The sequence below is a fragment of the Nuphar pumila genome, chromosome 6 (genome assembly GCF_984573655.1).
Source record: "Nuphar pumila chromosome 6, dmNupPumi1.hap1.1, whole genome shotgun sequence".
Taxonomy (NCBI): Eukaryota; Viridiplantae; Streptophyta; class Magnoliopsida; order Nymphaeales; family Nymphaeaceae; genus Nuphar; species Nuphar pumila.
The window spans coordinates 32,697,625-32,715,981 of record NC_143254.1 but is presented as its reverse complement, the minus strand read 5'-3'; the positions used below and the strand labels follow the sequence as shown (position 1 = coordinate 32,715,981).

Below are 18,357 nucleotides of genomic sequence, written 5' to 3'. Positions count from 1 at the left end.
TAGGAGTAGCCTCACTCCCTCTTTTGGACAAAAAGGGATAACCAATTACAATCATGAGTTCCCTCACTCATGATGTGGGACGATGTGTCTTGCAATCAGCCCACTCACAATGCTATAGCGAGGTACCTACCCTAGCACAATAGAATCATGATTTTTGTCAATCTGTGTAAAATTTTATAGCATAGTTTGTTGTGTTTGATTCAAAATTAAATTTTCTAACTAATTAACCACGCGATCCGCAACCTTAAATTTGGTCTAAATTGTGTGCAAAATACAAAATACTAAAAAACTGAACACTTCAGTTCTCATAGTTATTGAGAGTAACTATGCATCAATCATTATGAGGACACTTACGTTCAATGAAGATTCTCATAAAGGGAAAGAAGAAGGCATGTCTTAAGCACAATGCCCCAATGCCTGCTATGGGTACACTGAAGCACAGTAAGAACCAGATTCAGTTATATGCAAAATGAGTGTTGATACTTGTCGATTGTTACCCCTACCATAGTTGTGGGTCATTACTATGATAAGTCACTGATAAGGTTACAATAATATGATGCTCATTATATGTTCAAGGTGACATTTGGTACAGTTGAAAGCAAATTATTTTGGCACCATCTGAGCTATCACTTAGATGAATAGCTTATAGTGAAAGAAGAATATCCTACCCAAGTATTTGATCCAAGAGGAGAGGTTGATTAGAAAGATGTTAACCCGAGTTTCTACCTTGAGGACGATGTGTGTTTGAGAGGGGTGGATTGTTACAAATCATTTTTCTGCCCCATCCACGATCTGACCTTGCCCAGCTAGAGTTCTGCCTAGTTAGGGATTGCGCAGAAAAGAGAGTGAGAGAGTCTTCTATGACTCTCCAAGAGTGGAACACCCCCTCCTGGAATCCCACTTCCCCTAGAACTCTTCTAAAGTGGGATGCCCTTGAAGAATCCTACTTCCTTCATGAGTCTCACTTACCTTAGGACTCTCTAAGAGAGTGCGACACCCCCTTGGAATCCCAACCAAGGAGAGATTGTAGATGAATAGTTTATCTTAATCTTATTTTTTATTTTATAAATAGGGATATACATTCTCCATTATTTTCAATGAGATTTATTGAGTGTTTCTCTAAATTTCATTCTTTTTCTTGTGTGTAAGTGCTCATTGAGAGAAAGACTCATTATATGTTCATCCATCCATCCTTGTTCATTATTGGTCAGTCAAAAGCTTATTTCTCCTTTTCATTTGTGCCCTCGCTCTTGCCTCGATCCCTGCACCCTCTAGGCCATGTTCCTTTTCGAGCTTGCATCTGCTCTCCGCAAGGCTAGAACCGATAAAATCGATCAAAATCTATTAGTGCATGTCTCCTTGTGATGGGGCGTTACAGGTTCAAAACCCAATGGTACATTGAATAGTATCTGGTGGGGTCTGACTAACTCAAGCTTGCCTTTCAAAAAAAAAAATAATATGTTCTATATGATTTGTTTGGTCAAAAACATGTATTAGATCATCTCGCCTAATTGTATAGGTATTTCTTTTAAAGGCTCTAAAATTCAATGGTCCACACTATGCAAAAACTTCACAATTGAGAAAATTATGTTTTTGTTTTAAAATTGCTTGATCAAAAGTGTGTTCCTTGTTAAGTGGGCCATGTTTAACACCTATTAGGTCAAATTAATAAAATAAAACTTGCTTCTAGGAGTTTTAGCAAGAGAGTATGATACTCTAGCTTGCAGCCATTGATATATATATATATATATATATATATAGGGGGAGGGGGTTTAAAGTAAAAAAATGATGGTTATGAACACATTGATTTTCTCCAAGTCAAAAAACAAACATATTTTCATTAAAAAAACATGATCCATGGGTCCCCACTATAAGTCGACCATGCTGAACACATACACCAGGTTAGATTGAGTCAAAACAACTTACATCATGGATATTTATAAATACTCTAAAACATTGATTTCAAGCATTAAAAAATCCTTGTTATGCATTACGGATGATTCAAAATTCGGTCTCTTTAAAACTAAGCATGTAGACTGTATTATCAGATTTAAGAAAATATAAAAAAAACCTATGAAACCTCATAATTAATTAACTTTTGATTTACTTTGATTTGTTTTTGTTTTTGTTTTTGGTTCCCTACTGAATAGACCCTATTGTAGTTTGATGATGTTGTAGCTTATCATTATCCGTTTTGTGTGGGTGACACAGGTTCTATAGTGGGGAGACACGATGCCAGCAGGGTTGATCTGGTTCATCTCAGCTAATGAAACCATGTTAGGAGATGCGTATAAGCCACTGCCTTTTTTTCTTCCTTTACTTTTGTTACATAAATCTAGGACCTTGGAAGTGTCACTTGATATGATTTAGCTCATGTATGTGGTCACACATGCAATGTATGTAGGTGTTTGCATATTTTGTAAATATTATAAGACTGAAGGCGAGGTGATCCATTTGGTATATGAATTTGATAGGTAACTTTCTATTTATGAAAAAAAGACTTGAAAAAGAAAGTAAAGGCAGGTTGTTTAAGAACACTCCTCCTTCATTTAGGGATGGCAGTAGACCGGGCATATGCGGGAGACAAGGTTTCCATCTCCGATCCATCCCCATGACGGGGGGACTTTAGACCTCCACCCCCACTCTATCTCAAATTTACTGTCCCTGTCTTCATCCCCACCACGGCCCCTGTCCCCGTTCCCGTTCCCATTTTCATTCTCATTCTTGTCCCTGATTAATATTAGTGATATATATGTAGGAGTTATATTTAATTTTATTAAATAACTAAAGGTATTTTAGTCATTTTACTAACAAGAATTGCGAACGGAGCGGGATGGGGGAAAGCGTAAGTCAATCCCCGTCTCCATAACCACACGGGTTTTTATTTTCACCTCTATCCCGGATCCACTCCCCGTATCATGTCTTCCATCCCCGCCCCAAATGGGGAGGGTTCATAAGGATCCCCGCTTCCTCCCAATCCACTGCCATCCCTAACTTTATTAGTTGACACTTCTTAGAATGAAAGAACAAAATTGATCCTGAAGGTTTAGCCCATCTGATTCACTGGTCAAACCCTAGACACGCCAGGCAGTGTTTGTTTGGTCAGAAGGCCATAGTCGAATCATTCATATGTGATGGCCATGGAATCGCCAACTGAACCTATAACCTTTCAAATGAAAGGAAACTCCCTCTGTAACTAGAATGGACATGAATTATTGAATGACGTGTTATTCGTGGTAATGGTGTTAATTAAATAGATGAAATTTGTCTAATTTTAAATCAACCAAACTACCTAGTTTGATATCTTTTTAAAAAGCTGAAAATTATCTTAAAGATATGGATCAGGTACAATGATCCAATATCCAAATGAATAATAAAAAATCCAAATCTAAAATGGATCCAAATAAACCCTACTAGACCCGGTTCACCAAGCTTCCCTCATGCATCAAAGTTCAAAAATTCTTTTAAAGAATAGACCATGTCCTTTGGAATCTTTTAATGGTTTAATCAATCAAATGCTATTTTCATAGTATTTTAATATATAAAAAACTGTTAATACCAAAATAGTATATTTACTTGTCTTGTATGTATGATATCACCAAGGACACATGGTCAGAATAGCGTGTCCCACTAACACCCTAACAAGGTTCTATCCAATCATAAAATATGAGAACAAGGACTCTCAAGTTTGCCCCAAAGGCGGTTGGGGGAGTGAGGTTGGGCCTGGGCTATCATACGGCCGGATGGTCAAGGTTCGAATCCTATGGGCATCACCCTCTTGCATAAGCCAACACCCAGCATAAGCCCCAGGGACATGTTAACTTTGTATTTTATATTATATATAAATATTATGTGTATTTTATAATATATTATTATATAATGTTTTTATAATATATTAATATAAACTTTTATTAATATATGTATAATATGCATAATATTTATATTATATTTTATATAATATATAGAATTATATACTGTGTATATTTATGACTCGGTCGAGTCATGAGCTCACTTAGTTGAGTCATGCTAGAACTCGACTGACTGGGTTGAGTCATAAGCTCACTTAGTCGAGTCATGCTAGAACTCGACTGACTCGGCCGGGTTTTATTCATTTTTGGGTCATTCACTTGTTTGACTTGATAAGTGATCTAGTTCAATAGAGAAACTCGACTGACTTGTCGGGGTTTTATTTATTTTTGAGTCATTCACTTGATCGACTTGGTAAGTAATCTAGTTCAACCGAGTCACTGAGTTGACTCGACCAGTTTCTAAACCTTGGGCGAAACAATACATAGCACATTATTGTTGTGTGATTTTATAAAACTAAACAAGGGCAAGTTGAAGACTACTTATGACAGAAAAAATATGGCCAACACCTCCCCTGCCAAACCTCTTTTTTAACAAAATTATTTTGATTAATAAAATAATACGCTCAAATGTGTTGAATATTCATGATGCCAATAATGAAAGTGACATGGAGAACGGTGGGATCCCTGTGAAAACCTAGGGTTGGTAACATGGATTGTAGAGGTGTTCATGGTGAGGACCTTGTAAGTGGTATTTTCTTTCCAAGTCTTTCAAGCTCAATCATCTTTCGCGGCTTCTTCAGCCGGCAAGGCCTCCGCTCATCTGATAGAGGCGACTTGTGAATGCCACCAAGTTGACGGGATGTCACAAGTTCAAAACCCACAGGTAGCATCCTTTATCGTAAGGTGTCGAAGCTGGGTGTAATCCTTGGTAGGACCTTGAGGGTTTTACCAACCGGAGGCCAGCCAATTTGTGGTCGTCGGTCATGGGGGCTTCTTTTCCTTGGATTATCAAAAAAAAAAAAAAAAGCCAGATATGAGCCAAGATAGTGGTGTTCATTGAGAATTGGAAAGGAAGGGGTGGTTCTTAAGGGTATACTTCTTGGTGGGCAGGGAGAACCTCAAGGGTTTTACCAACCTAAGGCCAGCCAATGTGCACTTGGATTATTCAAAGAGAAAACATAGTGAGGACATCCTCTGTATTTGAGGTATTCGCCATAAAAAGGGAAAGGAAAAGTATGTACAATTAAAAGGAGGTATTGCCAACTAAGAACTTGATTCATATATTTTCCTATGCTTGCAACATAAGAAAGAAATATACACACGAAAAAGCAAAATGTACAACCTATAGTTGCATAAAAGCCTATAAGCAGAAGTTAAGCCTAGAGCCAACGCTTTATGCATTTCTCATATTTAGTAGCTTTTGTGTTTCACACTACTCGTCGCAAACTGCAAGACAGAGCTTTAACATATCCCAAAACCAAACAGCAGAGTTTGTATGTAGCCTAAAAGGTCTTTAGCTTCACATACTTTATGTATCTTCTCCAACCAAGCAGTTACATGCCCCTGAAAATTAGCATGATAACTGTAAATCACAAGCTTTCAACAAGGAGAAATGACACTGTAGATACATATCATGAAAGTGTGCAAATTGCATTATTCTGTACATTTTTGTATTACTTGATTAAATCTTGAAAGAAACAAGGAAGGAGATTTAAAAAAGTATGTATGCAAATACATCTCTTTATGAGATAATAAGCAATGGAAAGAAAAATGTTAGCTTGGTACAGAAGGATTACCATGGTAGAGCATGCATCGCCCAGAACTTTGGCAGGCATATGGTTCAATAATACAGGGAACCTGGAAGTAGAAAGGATATTTGGGAAAGCCATTAGAAAGCCATGACCGACCATGGAAATTACATAATCATAACAAATGGCCTTTTCCACATCTATTTTCAATCATACCTTGCCACCAATTTCCTCTCGAAGCACTGTTTGAGCTATTAGAATTAGGGTCGTCTTCACTACTGCCTTTTGGGAACTGGGAATTGATCATGACAACAAATGATCAGTTTAAGATGATTAAACATTAGAACCAATCATTATTTAATTTATGTTGATAGAATTTTGTACAGGACTCACAATGTTTGAGGTCCCCGAGGATTGTGAAGTCGGTGAACAAACACAAATGTCCTGACCACCATAGTACAAAGATGAGCTAAGAAAGAAGGGCTCTACTGCCTCCAAGTGCTCTGAATTTTGGTTCTTCATTTCTGAGAACAAAAAGAAAAAGAAAATCAAAAAAACAATAATGAACAAACATAGAATACATATTATAACTGAATATACAGTCATTCAAATACAATCCTTGAAAAGGTTAAACTATTAGAAGTATAACAAACAGATAGTGTCCCTTTGAAACCAGATTGAGAATTTAGTAGCATAGCTGAAAGAAGAGCTACAGCCCACGTGGAAAGATGGATATTTTCTAATCATTTACCTCCAACAAATAAGTGGTGCCTTGCAGGGAACAAGAAAAAAAGACAAAAAAAAATGGGTGCCTCCATGCCTGTAGTAAAGTATACATAAGTGCATTCACACCCTACTACAAATGCAGAGGAATTCTTTTACATTAACCAATGCCATGTAAGAAAGAATTTTGTTTTCAAAGACCCTCCTTTCAGAAACTTCAGACATGGTCTTAACTACTTGGATGTACACATCAAGTTCATGGACAGAAGAACTTATAATACATGCACGTCATGCTCATGCCACAGCAACATAGGCTTGCTATAGCTAGACCAACAGGAAGACACCCATGGAGAATCAGCCAAATCTATAAAATGAACATTTTAACAACCATGTGTACATCAAAAAATCAGCCAATAAATCACGATGCAGAGAAGTATAAGCACATCCTGTGATGAAAATCAACAATTCAACAGGAAAAAGTACAAAACAGGGTCGTTCATGCACCAGCAGAAGTATATTTGGTCTTCTCCACTGACTGATCGTTATGCTTTCTCCATGATGCTTCATAATGAGAGCTTCGAGTCCCCTATCAAAAGAAGATCACCAAAATAAGAATCAAACTCTCACATATGAGATAAGCAGGTAAGTAAAGATATGGCAGAAGCACTATTTTCTATTAAAGAGGAAACAGAATGCCACTCAAATATGGACCTAAGTAATAAAAAAAAAATGAATAAGAAACTTTATAAAACAGAGACAGTAGACTGAAAATTCATAACTTCAAAAAAGAAAAAGAAAAAGAAAAAGAAGATTGGATTATTGGCTACTGATACAATCCTTCAGAAAAATAATCCCATGTTTGTCTCCTAAAACAATCAAATATACTCAAATTGATCTGAAGATTCAGAAGAAACACAGCTGAAATAAAATTGCCACAAAAAAAAGGCAGTTTAACCGGAGTCAATTAAGAGCATTGCAATTCGCCCCATCTATTAAACGAAAAAAATCCACAAAAATTAGAGAAGCCATAGAAAAGGAAAAGAAAATGAAAACAAATAAACACGTTCACGGAAACAATTGCTAGCATCAAATCCCATGAACTGGACGATGAACTCTTAACAAATTTCCACAAAAGAGGTGGCGTAAACCCACTTTCCTTTTCTGCCTAGACAAAAAGGAGCCGCCATACATGAGAGAGAGAGAGAGAGGAGGGGGCCCCTCCGTCCACCTTGGCAGAGGACCACTGCGATAAGGATAATGGTGGTATTGAGAGAGAGAGGTGGGCCTCAGTCCACCTTGGCAGAGGACCACTGCAATGAACATGATGGTAATATTTTGAGAGAGAGAGAGAGAGAGAGAGGCGTCCTCCCACCTTGGCAGAGGACCACTGCGATGACGATGAGGGAGTGTTAAAAACAGAGTGGAAGACGCCATTCCTAGCGGCAGCAGCGGAATCCCTGTCACCAAAGAGGTCAGAGATGGAACTGGTGCTCCTGCTCTGCCCCTGGCCCTTTCCCTGCCCAACGTTGTGATGGCCGCTCCTCTCCATTTTTCGACAATCGAAAAGCCCAACCACACAAATTGGATAAACCCCAACTGCCCAAACCAACCAGAGACGAAAAAGAGGGCCACCACAAACCCCAACTCCCTCTTTGTTACCTTTTTTCTCTGTGTTTTGCTCTTTCTCACCGTCTCTATCTGCTAAATCCTCCCAAGCCCTAACGGCCACACTACACTTGACTAGTCTCCCTCTCTCTCAACAATGTAAACTAACTCTTGCCTAAAACTCTTCTCCCATGGGAAGATTGCATGGGAAACTCCACAATTTATAACGGATGAGGTTCGAAATCCTATCCAGCTTTTGCCCATGTGATGACAGTTACCTTTTTTTATCTCTTTTTTTATACAATTTGGGTTCTCCCATGCCGCCCCATTTGCAATTTCTCTCTCATGTATTATATGTGCACCCGTCTATCCTTCCGTTGAATAGACACGTAGTCCGTCTTTAAAACAAAGAGTGGCGAGTGTGTGTGAATAAAACTTCGAAGAATACCATGTCTAGCTACACCACTCTATAATAAGAATCTTATACAGGGCAATAAATTTCACCCTACATTGCTCATGTGTAGTTAGCTACCAGATGGCCAAATTATAGTTCCCAATTGGCCGCCTGACCTTCATGAGACACAAGACATGATTTACTTAGAGAGGGTGAAAAATAAGTTTCAAAAGTCATGCCTTACTACATAGACATATAATAAGAGTTTAATATGAGAAACTTTCACTTACCCATTAATCACAATTCATTAATTAGAATGCTGAATAAATCATGATTTAACTTTTCTTGATAATGAAAAAAAAAAAAAAACACTTCCGTTTTTTATTTAAAGGCAAGCTTGGGTTAGTCGGACCCTACCAGAACAACAGCCGCCCATGTGGCAGAGGGATTTGATCCTGGGCGGCTATCAACTTGACACAGGACCCCGCTTACCACTACTGAGTTCGTTTGCGTAAAAACTTCAAACCTCCTTGCCAATAAATGCATACACCCAGCTTCAACCTTGTTGTAGCGGAACGCTTGTCAACAAGCTAATGCAGCATTATGGTATCTGATGCAGTGTGAACATGCATTATAGTAGTAGTGGCATGATATTTTCAGCGTCATAAAGTGTTTAAGACTATGTGGTAGATTTCTAGTGAGTTTGAGATCCCTTATCTAATAGATCTTAGATAATGTGCCTCAGGATTCAGTGTCATATCTCATGGTCCTATAAAACTTATAGAATTTGGTAGGGCCCTTCTCTATCACCTGTGCAGGGCTAGGAACCTCTGATTATTTGATAATCTATGATTTCAATAATGATTTCATGACCTCCATAAGGGATTGATAGAAATGGGTAAACTTGCGGTCCTTGCTCCAATTCAAGCTGAGGATCTCCTGCTTCTTCTGTATTGTCTTTGGGGTTTTTATTGGTTCTGACCTTCAGATGATCCAGGCTGCCCTTTGTTTTTATCAGGATTCAAAATGCTAGCATGATTTTTTGGTTTCTGACTTCTTAGTCTCAACGTTTTTTGTTATTCTCGGTTTTGACAACCAATCTATCGTACATCCTCCCTTATGGTTTAATTTCATCCAACTAGCAGCATCAATGATCTCTACAAACGTATCATATTTTTGGGTGTCCAAGAGCCCCTTCAATGATTGGTTGAAGTTATTCATAATCTAGGTGATGGCATAGGACTCAATAATCGGGTCCTTCGTATAAAATCTTGAATCATTCTTTTGCCGAAGATCAAAATGGTGCAAACACACAATGCAATGAAAGATAAGAAAACAATCAAAGACATCAATTTATGTGGTTTGACAAAGCCACTTACATCCATAGAAAGAGAATGAAATAATTATTATGTTGGCAAGTATAAGATATTACAGGGCACTTGAAAACAAGAAGAAATACACTAATATGCAGTCAATATTGATTACCTCGATTCAACAAGTTGACAACCTAGTAAACTCGACAAGTCGGCAACCTAGTAAACTGAAAAATTTCGATAATAGACATGACTACATCCTCCTTTCTTGTCCTTAAGTGAAAGTCCCAACATCGATTACCTCGATTTGACAAGTTAGCAACCCAGCAAACCTAAAAAATTGGAGTAATAGACATGAATGCATCATCTTTCTTTCTTCTCCTTTATTGTAACTACTCCCAACAAGTTGTCTTTTTACACACAAGAACCGTAAGCCTCTCTCTCTCTCTCTATTTCTTCCTTATTTAACCTTTATTGTTTTTTGGTTTTCCTCTCCAATAAGAGATCTCACATTGAAACCACCTCCCTTATATGGGGTTCCCATGAGCATAGACTAAAGTAGGTTTCCAAATTATCCTCACATGGGTAGTTTCCGAAACAAAGAGATAACACCCCCCCCCCCCAGAGTAAGGTGGGGTTTCCTTTGAGCCAAAGGAAAATGACTCCAAATGAGTTTCATGTGATAAGTCAAAGTTATATGCCCAATAATCTCCACCTTGAGTTTGGCTTGCCATCACCTATGTCAAAAAACTCTCTCACCTTCAATTCCCCCTCTTCCTAAAGCCTGTGCTTCTAACCTAAAACATTAATCAAGTTTACGCAATACTTAAACTTATCACTTATAAGTGGCTTAGTCATCATATTAGTTGCATTATCCTTCATGTGAACCTTTATATCTAACTCTTCATTTTCTATCATATTTCAAATCTTATGATATTGCACATCAATATGCTTCGACTTGGAATGACTTACCAGATTCTCTGCTAAGTGAATCACACTTTAGCTATCAAAATACAACTGCACATTTGCTTAATGTTGAATTCACCCTTAAGCCATATGCCTTTTTTTTGTTGCTTCTGAAGTTGCCACATACTCTGCTTTGATCGTGGACAAAACAATTTATAACGCCTCAAAATTTTAACTAAAAAATACGTAATTTTTTTTAAGTACAAGGTCTCATTTATGATATTACTTTAACTGAATTGAGCTCTAAGGAGTCAACCTGTGCAAACACCAACGTTTAATAGCTCTATAGAACTGAATCCGAGAAAAGACATCCAAGTGATGAAATCTTTTATTTTAAAATCACATATAATTTAAAATTCATAGCAAAAATAATAATTTGTAAATGATTAAACATTTTGGGCGAGTTACAGGTATTTAAAATAGCGTTAACAAACCATGAACTAATATAAATCATTCATTCCATTATTAAATAGTTCATATCAATGGTTCAATTTAAATAAACAATTATCAGAGTAAAAATATAGTTTGTGGGATCTAAATAAAATAAATGAATGATTCACATGGTGCCCCCACGGCATCCCTCAAGTGCTCCTCAACTCATTCATTATCTAAAAATTTTAAAAGTATGGTGTCAGACTTTCAACTGGGTCTCAATAGGATACACATTAATGTTGTATGCATACACACTACTAAGCATATATAAACATGTATTCAATAACAACACACAACACATCATAACAAACATTTAACTTAATCTCAAAAATAGTTAAATTTTAGAAAACACATTTTTCATGTTTAAAATGTAATATTTATGTTTCTGGCAAAAACACTGCATGAAATTGCTGGTTTTAACTTTTAGGTAATTTCTTGTGATATTTTTGTGAGATTTTTATAAATCTCGTGATATTTGTCACATGACATTTACATGTCACCCGCTATGATGCACAACCTTTGTTCTTGCTCCAAATGTGTTGTGTTCTCCAAGTAATTTCTAAATGAGAATGTTTGTTGTTGGCCTGGTTTGTTGAAAATGGCCTATTTGCAGTTGAAATTGCTCATTGGCCATCCAAATTTTCCTTTACACCATGTAAACTTACTGCCAGGATAAAATAGAAAGGGAGAATCAACGAAGGGCACCATATATTCTAATCAATACAAACCATAACTACTGTTGTAGGCATGGTAGTTGTTACCAAGCACACTTCCACCAAAGTTAATTTTTGTTGCATGCTACCGAGTTAAAGTACGCTTTCATGTTGCCACCACATGTTATAACCAATGACATGGGCTTTTCCAGCTCTATAACGATAACACTGTATTAGCGCGTCAGGTAATTCATGCCACGCCCATTAATAATGTTTCTTTTTGCATAGAGAAATCGCACACAAGATCAGAGACCTAATAGTGCTGGTTGTACTTATCACTGCACTGAAAGCATAAAACTCATGAACTTATTACCCCTTGCCCCAAGAATGATGCTTTTTACTAACACTACAACAGAGCAGTAGATTAGCGACGACCACCTTTCGTCGCTAATCCGTCGCTAACCATGTTAGCGACGGATTAGCGACAACGCGGCGACAGTATGCTTACGTCGCGAATATTTCGACGCTAACTGGCGACGGAATTATTCCGTCGCCAAGTCCGTCGCTAATTGCGACGGAATAACGAGCGCTATATTCCGTCGCCAATCCGCCGGTACTAAACGGCGACCACGGCGTGGCGACGGATTTAATTCCGTCGCTAAGCCGTCGCTAGATTAATATGAATAGCGACGGAATCATCCGTCGCTAATCCGTCGCAAAAACGAAAAAAAATCAAAAAAAATTTATTTAAAAATTAATTACGGAGAACTGTACAATTTATATTTCCTGTACAATTTATATTTCCTGTAAATAAAAAACAAACCACACAAAAAAATTCATATAACAAGTATCTATAATAATTAATCGTTCCACCTTAAAACTAAAAAGTTTAATTATTTACAATTCAACAATTACAATTAGGAAAAATAAAAAAAATAGAACTTCTTCAACACAGTCCTCTAATCATCGCCAAGATTTTGTGCGTCTTCTTGTTCATTGTCTTTATCTGTCCCTTCAGCTCCACTACCCTGATTATCGCTAGCAGCCTACACAAGAAAAGAACAGTCAGTATTGATAAACAAAATATAATGAAATAAATTACACACTATATGTGATTCTATCATGTGCTCATGTGTGATCTAAGGCAATAAAAAAACTCTATATGTGATTCTATCATGCTCATATGTGTGCTAAGGCAGTCAAAAAATTGAATATGTGATTATAGCATGTTCATATGTGTTCTAAGGCATATAAAAAAACTCTATATGTGATTCTACCATGCTCAGATGTGCTTTAAGGCAAGCAAAAAACTATATATGTGATTCGATCATGCTCGTATGTGTGCTAAGGCAGTAAAAAAATTGAATATGTGAATATAGCATGCTCATATGTGCTCTAAGGCAGGCAAAGCCAAAAATTTTATATGTGATTCTATCATAAATGATATATAACATGTTCATATGTGTTCTAAGGCAGTTAAAAAACTCTATATGTTATTATAGCATGTTCATATGTGTGCTAAGGCAGTCAAAAAACAGAATATGTGATTATAATATGCTCATATGTGTTCTTAGGCAGTAAAAAAACTGAATATGTGATTATAGCATGCTTATGTGTTCTAATGCAATCAAAAAAACTTTATATGTGATTCTATCATGCTCATATGTGCTCTAAGACAGACAAAAAGTTAAATATATATATATATGTGATTCTATCATGCTCATATGTGTGCTAAGGCAGTAAAAAAATTGAATATGTGATTATAGCATGTTCATATGTGTTCTAAGGCATCTAGAAAAACTCTATATGTGATTCTACCATGCTCAGATGTGCTTTAAGATAGTCAAAAAAACTATATATGTGATTATACCTGAGAGGGACCTGGAATCGAAGATCCTCTATCCTGAACAGCGGCCTTGATCTCATTTCGGAGAAAGGGGGCGACGGTGTATTGGAAGTAGTTATTCAGTGATTCATTAATGATCTCGCGTACATCATCACCGGAAAGAATAGTCGGCTGCTTGGAGCTTATGTCGGCGCAAGAAGTTGGTGAGCCGTAACTGGAAGAACCAATAACTGGTGAAGTGTTCATATTACTCCCAAACCCGAACACGCGACCTTTTTTGGGTTCACCTGCTGCAGTCACCCATGCTGTAGGATCAAATGATGGATGCTGAGTAGAGTCTTCACCATATCGCTCTACCATTTGTTGCTCATATGCCTCCTACAAAATAATGTTTAAAGTATTCATTAATAATTAATGATAACATTATGATGACTTGCATATATATTGCAATGATTATTAATAGAATTAATACATACCGTTGTCGTTCTCGCCTTCTTTGATACGAAGACTCCCGTGGTCTTCCGTTTATGTGTTTCTACAAACACATCCTTATATGGTACACTGCCTCCTTTTTCTGCTTCCTGCGAAGTTAAATGACAAAAGATTTAGTACACAAATTTGCAACTATACTTATAAAATTAATATTATATATTGATGAGTTACCATTTTCTTTAGGTGGCTCCCAAATGTCTTAGATCCACCTGTGTGTAGATGGGCTTCGGGCATCTTCGATCGATTTTGTGAAGCCTTCGCAGAGCGATTTTTAAATGCATCTCCCGCCCACATATCGCACATTTCATCCCAGTAATCTCTCCTGATAGTAATAGGACCATGGCCCTTCCACAGTAATGGATCATCTACTACGCCAGATGCTTTTTTTGCTGCAGTCTTCATAGTGTGCAGCATGTCTGCAAATCGATTGGCAGCCACCTTCTGCCACACCTTCCTTGCATCATTTTCTTCCACCGTAGTTGCAAAGCGATTCGAAGCCTACAAATATTTTCAGAAAGTTAGTAGACATTGCTTAAATAAATTAAATATGAAACACATTAACTATGAGGAACAACTGTATACCATGAATGAGGACCACAATCTGTCTAATACCTCCTTTGGGTACTCTTTCCATTGAGCAACTGGTCCTGGTAGATGTTGAAGAAGTGAATTCCTAATCTCCCGTACTACTTCTTGTGGCTCAAACCTCGTGCTGCACATGAATTGTTACACAGTAAATATCAATATAAAATATTTAAAAGATATGCAATAATTGAAAACAAAATACTTACGGTCGATTATCGATATACACTATTCGAATGAGTCTTCTTGTGCCAGCCTGTGAAGACCCTGTTTCCTGTGTTGGCTGTTGACTTGTGCGATCAACTGGTGTAGGTGGGTCGTATACAGGCGCAACATCATCTGTAAAAAAATACACACCAAGTTCTCAGAATGTGCATTTGAACTAATCAAGCATCTAATTAGTTATATGATATACCTATCACAGGAGCCCGTGAAGATGAAGGTTGAGCCTGGCTACTACTGGATGAGCGACCACTATAACCTCCACGAACCATATTCTAACAAATAACATATGTCATACAATACATTCAAATAATTCACATCAAGTATTACAATGCATTCAAGTCATTCACATCAAGCATTGCAATGCATTCAAATAATTCAAATCATTGACATCAAGTATTGCACTAATTCAAATCATTCGTTAATTGCATAAATTATAATACATTCAGATAAATTACAATGCATTCGAATCATTCGTATCAAGTATTACAATACATTGAAATAAAATTTTTAATCATTCACACCAAGTATTGCAATACAACTCACATCAAGTATTACAATGCATTTAAATAGAGGTTTGTAGTATAAGATTTTTTTCACTAGCTTGAGAATTCTTCCTCGTCACTAGTTTGACTTTCTTCTTCTTCTTCTTCTTCTTCTTCTTCTTCTTCTTCTTCTTCTTCTTCTTCTTCTTCTTCTTCTTCTTCTTCTTCATTATTTGCCCATCCACTTGGTACATCATTTGGATCACATTCCTCTATGAATGTTTCATCAGCCAATGGAGATATGACATGCATATCATGCGCAACATCGTGACCATAAGCGAAGTCACAGACATCATCCGATTGATAGTAATCACTGTCTTCAGCTAACTCATCTTCTTGTAACTGATCATACTCGGGGTATAGTTTGGATTTCACCTTGCAAACTGCCCACCATTCATTTCTATCTGACTTTTTTATACTCGGATATGAAGTATAATAAACTTGTTGAGCTTGCGAGGCTAATATGAATGGTTCATATGTTCCAAACCTGGATTTATGATTCACCTCCACAATGCCTGAAGCTTTGTCGAGTCTTGTTGCAGTTGGATCAAACCAATGACACTTGAATACCGTAACCCTGTTATTCATGCCTAAGTAAGTCAACTCCATTATTTTCTCTATAACACCGTAGTAATCATGTTCATTTTCACCGTAGCTGCTACCCTTGACACACACGCCACTATTTATCGTTGATTTGTTTATACCGTAGTCTTTTGTATGGAATCGATAACCATTTACGATATACCCGTTGTAGCATTGCACAACTTTGGTCGGACCATTTTCTAAATCACATATTCCTTGATCTTTAACATCACCATGGCGAACCTACGCACAGACATAAACAATTATTGTGATCACGATCAATTAAGTAACTTAGTGTTGTTTATAAGTACAAAATTTATGTTAGCTTCTTTACCAACTGTTTCAACCACTCCACAAACTTAGTTTCACGTTCTTTTTGTACTTCTACTCTTGCTTTATTACGAACCTTTTTTTTTAGGTCGAACATGCATCTGACAAGAATATACATTTCAAATTTTAAATATTTTCATGTGCAAACTATTCATGACACGATACATTCATTTGAAGCATGCTTTCAGTATACAATTTCACATGGAAGACATAATCAAATTGAAAGTAACTACATGTAAGCATGGATACAATCACATCAAACATTGCAATACATCGAAATAATTCATATCAAACAAATATCAAACATGTACCTGCAGCAAACACACTTCAATATCCCACTAACTACTACCATGCATAGCATGGACTCCGTACTCCAAAAATAAGAACACTTCCATATTCATACATTAAAATCATGCTCAGCATGATCTCCGAACTCCAACAAAGTAGTCATAGATATCAACAACTAAGTGAGTGTGTGAACAATAAAGTGTTATATTCAATAAATTAAATAACATGTGATGCGCTTGCATCACTTACTCACCACGGGTATTTACCCGATTTGCATTGTTTTTGTCACTTACTTACCACGGGTGGCGGGGCACAAGCAAGTTCTGTTGAGAAATCTGCAAAAAAAAATGATGTTTTAAAATGAAGTCACCATGAAATTATTCGACCATATTAAATCATAAAACCTTAAAATACAAGAAAATAAATTATAAATAAACCAAAACATCATAAACTATAAGAAAAATAAACCATAAAATTAAATAAAAAAGCCACAATTTAAACCTTAATCAAACAAGGAAAAAACCTGCCAAAATCAAATACAAAAAAATCCTTCATCAAATTAACTAAAAAGTATTAATTAAAAAAATGTGATTTAAATCCCTAATTATAGAAAATAAAAATAAAAACTCTAAATAAATAAAAAAAACCTAATCAAATTAACTATAAAAGCCTTAATTAAAAAATTTTGATTTAAAGTCCTAACCAAATTAACTAAAAATCCTTAATTAAAAAAATTATGATTCAAATCCCTAATCATAGAAAATAAAAATAAAAGCTCTAATCAAATCCAAGAAAACCCTAATCAAATTAACTATAAAATGCCCTAATTTTTAAATTTTGATTCAAAGCCCTAATAAAACAAAATCAAATAAAAAACCCTAATTAAATTAACTACAAATAGCCTTAATTTAAGAAATTTGATTCAATTGCTTAATAAATGAAAATCAAAATAAAAAATCCTAATCAATGAAAATCAAAGAAAACTAAACAATAAAAATAAAATAAAAACCCTAATTTCTGAAAAAAGAAAAAAAAGAGCAAGAAACCAGGGGGTCGACCCCCGGCCGGACATCAAAAGGGGTTGACCCCCTGCCGGACAAGGCAGGGGGTTGACCCCCTGCCGGACAAGGCAGGGGGTTGACCCCTGGCCGGAGACGGCAAGGGGGTCGACCCCGGCCGGACAAGGCAGGGGGTTGACCCCCTGCCGGACATCAAAAGGGGTTGACCCCCTGCCGGGGTTGACCCCCTGCCGGACACGGCGGGGGGTCGACCCCCGGCCGGACATGGCGGGGGGTCGACCCCCCCCCCCCCCCGGCCGGACACGGCAGGGGGTCGACCCCCTACCAGGGTTGACCCCCGGCCGGACACGGCAGAGGGTCGACCACCTACCGGGGTCGACCGCCTGGCAGAGTCGACCCCCTGCCGGAAAACGCAGGGGGTCGACCGCCTGGCAGAGTCGACCCCCTGCCGGAAAAAGCAGGGGGTCGACCTCCAATCCATTTACGTACCTGCGGTTGCTCCGGGCAGCGACGGCGGCAGCGGAAGGTTGACGGAAGGAAGAGGGCGGCAGGAGGGAGAGGGCGGCGGGCGGGAGCAGCGAAAGGAGAAAGGAAAAAGAGGGCTGGGATTAGGGGTAATGCGACATATAGCGACGGCTTAGCGACGGATTAATTCCGTCGCTAAGCCATCGTAATTCAAAAAACAAAAAAGGCGACAGAAAATATTTCGTCGCCTAGGCCGTCGCTATGTTGCGACGGAATCTTAGCCGTCGCAATTCCGTCGCTAACTGTCGTATTTATTGCGACAAAACATTCTCTCGCAAAATCC

General features: G+C 37.5%; 1 protein-coding gene across 1 annotated transcript; it reads right to left on the bottom strand.

Moving 5' to 3' along the window:
* Window positions 1-5,063: 5,063 nt before the first annotated feature.
* On the bottom strand, window positions 5,064-8,060 carry LOC149834564 (uncharacterized). Its single transcript, XM_090011486.1, has 6 exons — window positions 7,653-8,060; window positions 6,785-6,866; window positions 5,951-6,081; window positions 5,774-5,849; window positions 5,606-5,666; window positions 5,064-5,372 (listed from the first exon to the last, which is right to left on the bottom strand). Exons 1-5 carry the CDS (start codon window positions 7,827-7,829, stop codon window positions 5,650-5,652), a joined length of 483 nt encoding a protein of 160 aa, XP_089867612.1. The 5' UTR covers window positions 7,830-8,060; the 3' UTR covers window positions 5,064-5,372; window positions 5,606-5,649.
* Between the last annotated feature and the right edge of the window lie 10,297 nt (window positions 8,061-18,357).